Source organism: Lepidochelys kempii, chromosome 22, assembly GCF_965140265.1.
Source record: "Lepidochelys kempii isolate rLepKem1 chromosome 22, rLepKem1.hap2, whole genome shotgun sequence".
Taxonomy (NCBI): Eukaryota; Metazoa; Chordata; order Testudines; family Cheloniidae; genus Lepidochelys; species Lepidochelys kempii.
The window spans coordinates 1,099,758-1,113,823 of NC_133277.1; the positions used below are offsets into that span (position 1 = coordinate 1,099,758).

The window sequence follows — 14,066 nt, forward strand, 5'->3', positions numbered from 1 at the left end:
GGCTGTGGGGGTGGGGGGGGCAGAAGGGGCAGAGCTGGGGGCTAGCCTCCCCTAAGGGGAGGCTCCACCTGCCGTCCATATTTATGACCGTTAGAGCTCCACCTTGGGGTCGGATTGAACGAGAATTGGTATACCCTCTCTCCCTTTCAGGCATTGTAGAATTGAATTATTATAGATTTTTTGGCTCCAGAGCTATCATAATCATAGCTGTGAGCAAACTTGATCAAACCTGGCTAGAAAGCTCTGCTTCCACGCATTCTTCCATATAGAGGTGAATGATCCTAGTGAGCAATCCCATCCTTAAAATCGGTGGTAAAACCTTGATGTGGAGGGATTAGATAGAGGAATTATGTGTGTGTTGCAGGTAATTGAAAATGATAAATTTAAACCATTTGTGGATCTTCAGCAACAGTTTGGCTTGCCCTGCTCTGGAGCATGGAAATATCTCCAATTAAAGCATTTACTTACCAATGTATTTGGACTGGATGCATTGAGAGATCCAGGACTTCCAGAACTTTTATTATTTTGAAAGAAACTGCCTGGATTTACTTGGCCAGCAGTATCTTCACTGGGTCTCAGAGCCAGGACTCTGCTATTTCAGCCCTGTAGCACAAGCTTTGCGAGCCTGAGTCAGTTGACCTGGGCTCTGAGAGTTGCTGCCACAGGGATTTTTGTAGTTCAGATGTACCCTCTGAGTGCTACAATACTAAAATAGTAATAATTAATATACTTTCCTTTAGCATGAGGAGAATAGTGGTGACTGTTTCCTATCTATCAACGTATCAAGAGGGACCTCTGGCCCTAATTCCATCCTCTTCTGGCAAGCAGGGTCCAATCTGCTAAAGGCTGAAAAAGGCTTGTTTCAGGATAGAAGGCTTGTTTCAGTAGGGGTACTCATGTGCTCAAAATTGAGCATGTGCTTAATTGCTTTGCTGGATTAGGGCCAGCATGCTCAGCAGCGTGTAGGACTGAGCTCATAAATCAGGCGGCAAAAATCCTTTCTGTGCCTAAACATGCACGGATCAATAAGTTTTGCTATTTACCAGATAGGGACATTTTGTGGTCTTTGAGATCAATTTCTTATAAATAGTTTCAAAATGTTGGTAAGGGTGTTTGAAATGACAAAGCTATAGAATGATTTTAAAACTCATTATGTGAGAAGAATCTAATAGGAATCTAATAGATCTAGAACATCACCAGCACTAAAGCTGATTATGGGTTACACAGACACACCTCAGACTTTTTCTGTTGACTTGATCTGTTATTCCCTCTTCTCCTACAACATTCTTCTCCCACATTCCTAGGTACGAGATGGTCTGACATATCAAAGCATGCTGCATGATGGCCTTCTATTGTATCTCAGTGGTGGAGTATGCTTGGATTTTGAAGAAGCAGTGAACCTCATTTTCAGATGCTTCTCAGATATCTAGAGGGAGAGTAGTAATTCATGCAGTAAAATCAATGCTAAACTGAAGACCCAAGCGGGAATATACCTGCTGCTGACCAATCAGAATTTGGTTTGGGTTTTTTCTTCAGATCCACGAGAAGAAGGAGGAAGAGCTCAATGAGAAGAGTGAAAATGACTCTGGTATTAATGAGGAGCCTCTACTCACAGCAGATCAGGTACATGAACCTTCCTGAGTTTTTGCCCTGGCCTTTTCTCTCTCTGAAAGGAGAGAAATTCTGACAAGATATTTTCCTTGCACCGAATCTCACCCCATCAAGGTCACCTTTGCTATAGTAAGAGACACAGATTCTCCCTTATACTAAGCACAACAGCCCCTTCCCTCACTAAGCAAGTTAGCCACAAGGAACTGCCCATAGCAATAGTGGGAAACCCAGGAGTCAGCATGCTAAGAAACCTAAGAATCACTAAGGCCCTTCTCTTCTGAGTGAAAGGGGAGCCTGTCCTCATATAAACCACCACTTAGCCTTTGGCTTTATAGGAAAATGCAATTATTTGTAAATAAACATCAAGAAATGTTGATGTTCAAAGGACGGAGGGGCAGTGTAATTAGCACTATTCTTTACTATGAAGTTAGACCTGAAGTCCTAACTTGAGCAAAGCTCCCATTAACTTCAAATAGGACTGAACTAGAAGTTTTGATGGAGTAGGGTCTCCAGGATGGAGCCCTTAATATGGTGAACAGCTGCATTTTTACCTGCATGGATGGCAATGAGGTTGAGTCTGTCAACAGTATGACAAAGCTTAACATAGGTAGAATGTCTCTTTGTTGCACTCATGAATTTCTATTAATGATACACTATAAAGCAACAATAGCTGGATCATGGTGATGCTGCTCACACCGTAATGGAAATGGCCTTTCCTGCAATGATTGTGTTCAGCAGATCAGAAAGTACAGTAGTCTTGGAAAAGGGCTGAGGGAAGGGTGATTGTCTGTCTCTTTACTGTAAGATACTTGTGCTCTCCTTCACATCAGGGAAAGGCAAAAGTCCTCACTGTAAATGCTACCATGTAATTGAATAACAGTCCCATTACGCAAGGATAGGCCCAGTCGCTCGTCAGTGTCTCTGTGTAATTGCTGGTGCCACAAGTTATGCATGCACATAAAGAGGTATGGGGGGGACACTGGAGTAGACAGACCCTTCTACCGTGTGTATGGACTTGTGCACACTGAGCTAAAATTAACTGAACTGGAGAGGTTTGGTTTTGTGGTTAATATGGACAAATACATTCTTCTTCGACCTGTCTCCTCGTTTGCTATAGGTTTGTTTAGAGAGGCAAGCTTTGTGCCTTGTAATGCCAGCAGAGGGATGTAATAAGAGGACACAGCTGTCTCTATAGCAGCATTTTTATTTTATATATTAGTTGAAGTGCTTCATCCCCTGCCCTCAACCCGGTGTCATGTGTTGAAAAAGCCTTTCATTACACAAATATCCAGACTGCGCCCTTCCTTCCCCCTTTGAAGTTGATTCCCCAGTGAGAAAAAGACCATTTTCAGTTCTTTGCACACAACCAGTTTGCTGGGCTAACTGTCAAGCAGATGGTTTGTATGTACTGAGTCAGTGACAAGAATAACAAGGGACATGATAAAGGTACACAAAAAGGGAACGGTAAAGAAGATGCATAATGCAGAACAAAGGGGCATTCAATTAAACTTCCCCAAGGGACAGGTTATTCTGAAATTGTTAACTCTGGGGTTTCTTCACCCTTCCTTTGAGACATCTGGTATGAGTCACACCATCAGAGACAGGATATTGGATTAGATCGACCCCTCGCTTTGATAAAAACTGGTGATTCTTATGTTCTTATGAACATAAGATAAACCTGGTCCAGTGTCGTGACTAGAGCTGGGTGAAATTTTTTGGACAAATAGGTAAATTACCGAAAAATGCGATTTGAGATTAACTGAAACTATCTGCAAATTTATGTCAAATTTGAAAAATGGTTTCAACCAAATTGAAGTTGAAATGTCTCAGTAATGTCAAAAGGAAATGGATCATTTTGACCCCAAACATTTATTTAAGTTGAGTATTGGGGACAACTTCCTGGTGCCTGTGCTGGAGGAACCAACTAGAAACTGTACTCCTCTTGACCTGCTGCTCACAAACAGGGAAGAATTGGTAGGGGAAGTAGAAGTGGCTGGCAACCTGGGCAGCAGTGACCATGAGATGGTCAAGTTCAGGATCCTGAAAAAAAGAAGAAAAGAGAGCAGCAGAATACGGATCCTGGACTTCAGAAAAGCAGACTATGACTTCCTTAGGGAACTGATGGACAGGATCCCCTGGGAGGCTAATATGAGGGGGAACGGAGTCCAGGGGAGCTAGCTGTATTTTAAAGACGCCTTATTGAAGGTGCAGGAATAAACCATCCCAATGTGCAGAAAGAATAGTAAATATGGCAGGCAACCAGCTTGGCTTCACAGTGAAATCCTTGCTGATCTTAAACACGAAAAGGAAGCTTAAAAGAAGTGGAAACTTGGACAGATGACATGGGAGGAGTATAAAAATATTGCTTGAGCATGCAGGGGAGTAATCAGGAAGGCCAGAGCACAATTGGAGTTGCAGCTAGCAAGGGATGTGAAGGGTAACACGAAGGGTTTCTACAGGTATGTTAGCAACAAGAACAAGATCAGGGAAAGTGTGGGACCCTTGCTCAATGAGAGAGGCAACCTAGTGACAGACAATGTGGAAAAAGCTGAAGTACTCAATGCTTGTTTTGCTTCGGTCTTCACAGACAAGGTCAGCTTCCAGACTGCTGCACTGCGCAGCACAGTATGGGGAAGAGGTGAGCAGCCCTCAGTGGAGAAAGAACAGGTTAAGGACTATTTAGAAAAGCTGGACATGCACAAGTCCATGGGGCTGGATGCACTGCATCCAAGGATACTGAGGGAGTTGGTTGATGTGATTGCAGAGCCATTGGCCATTATCTTTGAAAACTCATGGCAATCAGGGGAGGTCTCAGATGTTTGGGAAAAGGCAAATATAGTGCCCATCTTTAAAAAAGGGAAGAAGGAGAATCCAGGGAACTACAGACCGGTCAGCCTCACCTCAGTCCCTGGAAAAATCATGGAGCAGGTCCTCAAGGAATCCATTTTGAAGCACTTGGAGGAGAGGAAGGTGATTAGGAACAGTCAACATGGATTCACCAAGGGCAAGTCATGCCTAACCAACCTGATTGCGTTCTATGATGAGATACCTGGATCTGTGGATATGAGGAAAGCGGTGGACATGATATACCTTGACTTTAGCAAAGCTTTGGATATGGTCTCCCACAGTATTCTTGCCAACACATTGAAGAAGTATGGGCTGGATGAATGAACTATAAGGTGGATAGAAAGCTGGCTAGATCGTCATGCTTAATGGGTAGTGATCAACGGCTCCATATCTAGTTGGCAGCTGGTATCAAGCGGAGTGCCCCAAGGGTCCGTCCTGGGACCATTTTTGTTCACCATATTCATTAATGATCTGGATGATGGGATGGATTGCACCCACAGCAAGCTCGCAGATGACACTAAGCTGGGAGGAGAGGTAGATATGCTGGAGGGTAGGGGTAGGGTCCAGCGTGACCTAGACAAATTGGAAGATTGGGCCAAAAGAAATCTGAGGAAGTTCAACAAGGACAAGTGCAGAGTCCTGCACTTAGGATGGAAGAATCCCATGCACTGCTACAGGCTGGGGACCGACTAGCTAAGCTGGGGTGGGCGAACTATGGCCCAGAGGCTATATCCGGCCCTTCAGATGTTTTAATCTTGCCCTCGAGCTCCTGCCAGAGTGCAGGGTCTGGGGTTTGCCCCACTCTACGTGTGCCGTGGCTCCATGCAGCTCCCGGAAGCAGCAGTATGTCCTTCCTCTGGCTCTTATGCGTAGGGGCAGCCAGGGAGTTTCGCATGCTGCCTCCGCCCCAAACGCCGCCCCCGCAGCTCCCATTGGCCAGCAACTGCAGCCATTAGGAGCTGCAGGGGCGGTGCCTGTGGACAGGACAGTGTGTAGAACTGCCTGGCCATGCCTCCACATAGGAGCTGGAGGGTAGCCATGCCGCTGCGTATATATAATTAAATAGTCAGTGGAGAGTCTCCCATGTCAGTGGCCTGGGTACCAGGCTGCAGAGTCTTTTTCCTATTCATCATCATCCACAGTCATTAGATAGAGGGCAATTGAGGAGGCCTCACCCACGTCCCCAGTGAGTACCCACACCTCTGGCTAAAGCTTATAACAAAGGCAATCCTGCCACCTGCTCCTCCTCTACAGTTTTGTGACTCTCGTCCTTGTTTCCTTTCCTGAAACAAATGTTTCATTTTGACTCAATCTTTTCACTTTTTGATTCTGAAACATTTTGAGAAATATTGTTTTTGATTGAACCTGAAACAAAATGTGTTTTTATTTTTCAAAATTACCAGGGAACCAAAAAAAGGCATTATTTACCCAGCTCTAATCCCAAACCCTTTGATTGTAGTCAGCCATGTTACTTTCTACCTATCCCACCCCAGGCTTTACAATCCCAATTTCACATGCAAATTGTCTGGGAGTCTCTCTCTCTCACACACACACACACACACACACACACACACACACACACACACACACACACTTTACTCTCAGTGCTGAGGGTTAGTCACAGCTTCTTAAGAGAAAAGAATCTGCAACTGAATGGGTTCATCACTGGATGAAAGGCTGGAAAACAGCTTTTGTCGATGGAGCATGAACTACTTCGGATTTTTTCCTAAATCCTACCTTCCCAGATTTCCCGGAGTCCCCTAGACACATTCTACAGTGGGGTTGTAGGGACAGTCCATCTCAAAATCAAATGGTGTAGTGCATTATAAAATTAAGCATTACTGGAAAGAAATGTATTACTATCAACACGTCCTGATCTGAGTGCAGGTACCCCATCAGCTCTTCAGTTTCACTAAAATAACTAGGGCTGAACCCAGTCTCTGGGGAGAAGTGGGATGTTTTCAGCCCCTTTGCACAGCCAGGATGATGCAAAGGAGGTAGAATACAAGAGAGAACATGGTTCAATGAATTAAATGGCAACCAGAAGGAGACTCATAACGTGAGGTGGAGAAAGGCAAATGATTCCTTCTTTGTGGAATGGCTTTCCTATCCAGGTGCTGAGAGTCTTAACAATAATCACCACGTCTGAGGGTGGGAAAAGAAATTACACAATGTAAATAAATATTCCCTCTTTTTCTCCAATAATATTTGCAGAGTAATCTTGATTGGATGCAAGTAGTTTGACGAAATAGCCTGTTTAACTGGGGTTTTTTGGTGATTGCCTTAATATTTTCATTTTCATTCTCTATTATTGCATCAACCTTTTTCTTTTTTAATTAAAATGTAAACTGCATTCTCTATATAAGACAGCAGATCACAGCTCCTTTGCCAGTGATTAAATAGTCAGGCGATAGAAATATTTCATTTGTTAATTGCATAGGATAGTGTATATATTCTGTATTCTGTTAACAAGTGATTCCTTGACTGATACTCGGGAACTTAGAAAGTGTCATTCTGGGTCAGGCCAGAGATTCTTCTTGTCAGGTTTCCTTCCCCACTCTGAACTCTGGGGTACAGATGTGGGGACCCACAAGCAAGACTCCCTAAGCTTATTTTTACCAGCTTAGGTTAAAAACTTTCCCAAGCACAAATTCCACCTTGTCCTTGAACAGTGTGCTGTCACCACAAGTGAATTAGACAAAGCACCAGGGAAAGGACGCTTGGAGTTCCTGTTCCCTAAAATATCCCCCCAAGCCCTTACACCCCCTTTCCTGTGGAGGCTTGAGAATAATATCCTAGCCAATTGGTTACAAAATGAACACAGACCCAAATCAGTGGATTCATAGAATATCAGAGTTGGAAGGGACCTCAGGAGGTCATCTAGTCCAACCCCTTACTCAAAGCAGGACCAATCCCCAATTTTGCCCCAGAACCCTAAATGGCCCCCTTGAGGACTGAACTCACAACCCTGGGTTTAGTAGGCTAATGCTCAAACCACTGAGCTATCCCTCCCCCCTTTGGGCACTGAAAAAAAATCAATCAGTTCTTAAAAGAAGAATTTTATTTAAAAAATAAAAAAGAAAAGGCAAAAATTGCCTCTGTAAAATCAGGTTGGAAGATAACTTTACAAGGTAACAAAAGATGCACAAAACACAGAGGAACCCCCTCTAGCCTTAGTTTTTGGGGGCAGGGATAGCTCAGTGGTTTCAGCTATTGGCCTGCTAAACACAGGGTTGTGAGTTCAATCATTGAGGGGGCCATTTAGGGATCTGGGGCAAAAATTGGGGATTGGTCCTGCTTTGAGCAGGGGGTTGGACTAGATGACCTCCTGAGGTCCCTTCCAACTCTGGTATTCTATGATTCTAGTTTCAAAGTTACGACAAAACAGGGATAAACCTCCCTCCAGCGAAGGAAAAATTCACAAGTTGAGAAAACAAAGATAAACTAATACACCTTGCTTGGCTGTACTTACAATTTCTGTAATATGAGAACTTGTGGCACCTTAGAGACTAACCAATTTATCTGAGCATGGGCTTTCGTGAGCTGTAGCTCACTTCATCGGATGCATGAAGTGGAAAATACAGTGAGGATGTTTTTATACACACAGACCATGAAAAAATGGGTGTTTATCACTACAAAAGGTTTTCTGTCCTCCCACCCCACTCTCCTGCTGGTAATAGCTTATCTAAAGTGATCACTCTCCTTACAATGTGTATGATAATGAAGGTGGGCCATTTCCAGCACAAATCCAGGGTTTAATAAGAACGTCTGAGGAACGGGGGGCGAAGGAATAAACAAGGGGAAATAGTTTTACTTTTTATAATGACTCAACCACTCCCAGTCTCTATTCAAGCCTAAATTAATTGTATCCAATTTACAAATTAATTCCAATTCAGCAGTCTCTCGTTGGAGTCTGTTTCTGAAGTTTTTCTGTTGTAATATCGCAACTTTCATGTCTGTAATTGCGTGACCAGAGAGAGTGAAGTTCTCCGACTGGTTTATGAATGTTATAATTCTTGACGTCTGATTTGTGTCCATTTATTTTTTTACATAGAGACTATCCAGTTTGACCAATGTACATGGCAAAGGGGCATTGCTGGCACATGATGGCTTATATCACATTGGTAGATGTGCAGGTAAACGAGCCTCTGATAGTGTGGCTGATGTGATTAGGCCCTGTGATGGTGTCCCCTGAATAGATATGTGGGCACAGTTGGCAACGGGCTTTGTTGCAAGGATAGGTTCCTGGGTTAGTGGTTCTGTTGTGTGGTATGTGGTTGCTGGTGAGTATTTGCTTCAGGTTGCGGGGCTGTCTGTAGGCAAGGACTGGGTCATCCCTGAAGGACGACCCATCACTCTCACAAATCTTGGGAGACAGTCCAAGTCTTGCAAATTGGATACAATTAACTTAGGCTTGAATAGAGACTGGGAGTGGTTGAGTCATTATAAAAAGTAACCTATTTCCCCTTGTTTATTCCATCCCACCCTCCCACCCCCACTGTTCCTCAGATGTTCTTGTTAAACCCTGGATTTGTGCTGGAAATGGCCCACCTTGATTATCATACACATTGGAAGGAGAGTGATCACTTTAGATAAGCTATTACCAGCAGGAGAGTGGGGTGGGGGGAGAGAAAACCTTTTGTAGTGATAAACACCCATTTTTTCATGGTCTGTGTGTATAAAAACATCCTCACTTTTTTTTCCACTTTATGCATCCGATGAAGTGTGCTGTAGCTCACGAAAGCTCATGCTCAAATAAATTGGTTAGTCTCTAAGGTGCCACAAGTACTCCTTTTCTTTTTGCCAATACAGACTAACACGGCTGTTACTCTGAAACTTGTAATATGAGAGACTGGTTCAAAATGGTTTGGAGGACATGGATTGATGTCCGGTCCCTCTTAGTCCCAAGAGCGAACTAACAAAGAACCCAAAACAAAGCCTCTCTTCCCCCTTCCCCCGCCCTGATTTGAAAGTATCTTTTGTCCCCATTGGTTCCTTTGGTCAGGTGCCAACCAGGTTATTTGAACACTAAACTGGGAGGAGAGGTAGATACGCTGGAGGGTACGGATAGGATACAGAGAGCCCTCGACAAATTAGAGGATTGGGCCAAAAGAAATCTGATGAGGTTCAACAAGGACAAGTGCAGAGTCCTGCACTTAGGACGGAAGAATTCCATGCACTGCTACAGACTAGGGACCGAATGGCTCAGCAGCAGTTCTATAGAAAAGGACCTAGGGGTTACAGTGGATGAGAAGCTGGATATGAATGAACAGTGTACCCTTGTTGCCAAGAAGGCCAATGGTATTTTGGGATGTATAAGTAGGGGCATTGCCAGCAGATTGAGGGATGTGATCGTTCCCCTCTATTTGACATTGGTGAGGCCTCATCTGGAATATTGTGTCCAGTTTTGGGCCCCACACTACAAGAAGGATGTGGAAAAATTGGAGAGAGTCCAGCGGAGGGCAACAAAACTGATTAGGGGACTGGAACACATGACTTCTGAGGAGAGGCTGAGGGAACTGGGATTGTTTAGTCTGCGGAAGAGAACAATGAGGGGGGATTTGATAGCTGCTTTCAACTACCTGAAAGGGGGTTCCAAAGAGGATGGATCTAGACTGTTCTCAGTGGTAGCTGATGACAGAACAAGGAGTCATGGTCTCAAGTTGCAGTGGGGAAGGTTTAGGTTGGATATTAGGAAAACTTTTTCATTAGGAGGGTGGTGAAACACTGGAATGCATTACCTAGGGAGGTGGTGGAATCTCCTTCCTTAGATATTTTTAAGGTCAGGCTTGACAAAGCCCTGGCTGGGATGATTTAGTTGGGGATTGGTCCTGCTTTGAGCAGGGGGTTGGACTAGATGACCTCCTGAGGTCCCTTTCAACCCTGATATTCTATGATTCTATGAACTTCTTAACCCTTACAGGTAAGGAGGAATTTTAGGCTACCCTTATGGTTATGACACTTCTAGTCTGGTAGTAACTGCCCAAAAACTTCATGAAGGTTGCTCAGAGTTAAGGTTGCCGAGTGATGTCTCATGCCCTTCCAGAATGTTGAGTTCAGCTACACTGAACAGAGCGATAGCTCAACTGGCAGAGGGATAGCTCAGTGGTTTGAGCATTGGCCTGCTAAACCCAGGGTTGTGAGCTCAATCTTTGAGGGGGCCATTCTGCCTCAGGCTGCTCTCCCAGCCAGCAGCACTGCGAGCACCCAGGAGATGACGATGGCTAGCAGTCGTACTGCACCATCTGCTAACAGTCTACCCCTTGGTCCTCCCTCCGTGAAAGCAACGGTCAACAATCATTTTGCGCCTTTCAATAGGGAGGAGGGATAGCTCAGCGGTTTGAGCATTGGCCTGCTAAACCCAGGGGTTTGTGAGTTCAATCCTTGAGGGGGCCATTTAGGAATCTGGGGCAAAAATTTGGGATCGGTCCTGCTTTGAGCAGGGGGTTGGGCTAGATGACCTCCTGAGGTCCCTTCCAACTCTGATATTCTATGATTCTGTAAAACAGGAAATGTAATTAATGTTAATGTAACACAAACTTAAACTTCTGAAACCAGAACATATGCCACGAGTACAATGAAAACTTAACTGTGCCCTTCTGGAGCTGGTAATATCCACTGGCAATGGTTCATGGAAGGTAGTGCCCTTGTAAGTAGACATAAAGAATGACTAAGAGTATGTGCTATTGTCTGTGTTGTGTTGTGTTCCACAGATTTTAATTGTAGCATTTATCTGTATGCATGCCAGCTATATAACAGTGTTAGGTATAGCTGTATTGAATAGTGGAGGGATCAGTTGGAGCATGTTGGAAGAGCTGTAATGGTGATATGAGTAGAGGTGTGTGTGTACCTTCCTTGAGTGATCAAATATACCTCATTTCAATGCAGAGTTCTGTAAATTGTGTCAGTAGTGGTGAACAGGAGTTTTCTTATCAGCAGTCTGGTGGTATACATGACTTTGGTCTCTGGAGCTTAGTGAGGGCTAAGTTAAGACAATGTCTCAGAAGGAATCATCAGGAAAAGAGTGGTTGTAGCATTTCGTTATTCTGCAGTAGTTTGTGTGCAGTATGCTCAGTGTCTGGGTATAGGCCAGGTGCAGGCAGGGCCTTTGCACTGCACGTGTGTGTCCTAAACCGGCGTTTTGCCTTCACAAAGAGAAGGTATTAGAATTGGTCCGATGTGTTGTGTTCCTACAGTGTTGTGTAGCATCTGTAAGGGTAGAGAGCTTGCACATGTGCTGCTGGTATGTTGGAACATACCTAAAAGGGCACAATTAATGTTGCACTGTGAGGGTGAAGCAGCAACTGTGCAGTGAGCCAGCTGTCCCTTCCCCATTGGCAGAGACAGCATGGGGAAGGTGGGCAGTTCTGCATTTCTTCCCCTGATTATGGAGCAATGGGGAGTCCCTGATCCCCCGCCCTTGGCCGTGATGAAGAATTGTTGAGGGAGGGGAGTATTATAGGGGAGGGAGGGAGGAGTGGGACAGGGCACAGATGGCACCACTTCCCTTCCCATCCAAGTATGTCACTGGAGGGGAAGGTGCTCAACTTTCGCCCATTGTGGTTCTGCTCTGTCAGTGTTTCTGAGCTCCTAGAGAGAAAAAGTCCGTTTGATGACAGTCACTTATTGGTCAAGGGTTCCTAGAAAAACTACATTTTTGGAATCCCAGACTGGATTTTCTAAAACAGGGTTTGGATGATTCCTTATGCTAGTAAGAGTTGTTGTCTAGGGATGTACTGGCCCCTCAGTATGTGTACCAGAGCACAGTTCTAAGGGGCAAAGGGTCAGAGCCCCCATCCCACACATACCCTTCTTTGCTCCACCCCCAACACACACATTCCGCCCCACTGTTCTGACCTCCTTATATTTCCTAGCTTTGCACCAAAAAAGTTATAAGAATCTGAAAATGTTGTGAGCAGCTCATGTTACAGAGTGCTGTGTATCAAGAGTCTCTTCACTCAATGACCAGAGACTTTCTTTCCCTTGATCACACTCGGTCACTTTGTTCAGTAAAGGAGTGAAGAAAAACTCTGGATTACATTACCCTAACTGCTTATTAGAGTCTTTCTTCTTCCATCTGTTTAATTAGTGAAAACTTTGAAAACTCATGGTGATCTGGGGAAGTCCCGGATGACTGGAAAAAGGCTAATGTAGTGCCCATCTTTAAAAAAGGGAAGGAGGAGGATCCTGGGAACTACAGGCCAGTCAGTCTCACCTCAGTCCCCGGAAAAATCATGGAGCAGGTCCCCAAGGAATCAATTCTGAAGCACTTAGATGACAGGAAAGTGACAGGAACAGTCAGCATGGATTCACCAAGGGCAAGTCATGCCTGACTAATCTAATTGCCTTCTGTGACGAGATAACTGGTTCTGTGGATGAGGGGAAAGCAGTGGACGTGTTGTTCCTTGACTTTAGCAAAGCTTTTGACACAGTCTCCCACACTATTCTTCCCAGCAAGTTAAAGAAGTATGGGCTGGATGAATGGACGATAAGGTGGATAGAAAGCTGGCTAGATTGTCGGGCTCAACGGGTAGTGATTTGGGGGGGAAGGGGGGTGATAGCTAAGTGGTTTGAGCATTGGCCTGCTAAACCCAGGGTTGTGAGTTCAATCCTTGAGGGGGCCATTTAGGGATCTGGGGCAAAAATTGGGGATTGGTCCTGCTTTGAGCAGGGGGTTAGACTAGATGACCTCCTGAGGTCCCTTCCAACCCTGATAGTCTATGAGTCTATGATCAATGACTCCATGTCTAGTTGGCAGCCAGTAACAAGCGGAGTGCCCCAACGGTCGGTCCTGGAGCCGGTTTTGTTCAATATCTTCATTAATGATCTGGAGGATGGTGTGGATTGCACCCTCAGCAAGTTTGCAGACGACACTAAACTGGGAGGAGTGGTAGATATGCTGGAGGGTAGGAATAGGATACAGAGGGACCTAGACAAATTGGAGGATTGGGCCAAAAGAAATCTGATGAGGTTCAACAAGGATAAGTGCAGAGTCCTGCACTTAGGACGGAAGAATCCCATGCACCGCTACAGACTAGGGACCGAATGGCTAGGCAGCAGTTCTGCGGAAAAGGACCTAGGGGTTACAGTGGACGAGAAGCTGGATATGAGTCAACAGTGTGCCCTTGTTGCCAAGAAGGCCAGTGGCATTTTGGGATTTATAAGTAGGGGCATTGCCAGCAGATCAAGGGATGTGATCGTTCCCCTCTATTCGACATTGGTGAGGCCTCATCTGGAGTACTGTGTCCAGTTTTGGGCCCCACTCTACAAGAAGGATGTGGAAAAATTGGAGAGAGTCCAGCGGAGGGCAACAAAAATGATTAGGGGACTGGAACACATGACTTACGAAGAGAGGCTGAGGGAACTGGGATTGTTTAGTCTACAGAAGAGAAGAATGAGGGGAGATTTGATAGCTGCTTTCAACTACCTGAAAGGGGGTTCCAAAGAGGATGGATCTAGACTAGGCTCAGTGATAGCGGATGACAGAACAAGGAGTCATGGTTTCAAGTTGCAGTGGAGGAGATTTAGGTTGGATATTAGGAAAATCTTTTTCACTAGGAGGGTGGTGAAACACTGGAATGCGTTACCTAGGGAGGTGGTAGAATCTC

The 14,066-nt window shown here is 44.9% G+C and overlaps 1 protein-coding gene across 5 annotated transcripts in view; it reads left to right on the top strand.

Moving 5' to 3' along the window:
* The window catches only part of FEZ1 (fasciculation and elongation protein zeta 1), a 164,855-nt gene that overhangs the window by 78,896 nt on the left and 71,893 nt on the right, over positions 1 to 14,066 (top strand). For 4 of the 5 annotated variants that reach the window (XM_073320722.1, XM_073320719.1, XM_073320721.1 and 1 more), the window contains exon 4: positions 1,537 to 1,623. The exons of the other annotated variant lie outside the window; for it this stretch is intronic. In XM_073320722.1, coding sequence (XP_073176823.1) covers positions 1,537 to 1,623 — 87 coding nt within the window. The remainder of the gene's footprint in view (positions 1 to 1,536; positions 1,624 to 14,066) is intronic. 5 annotated transcript variants of the gene reach the window in all.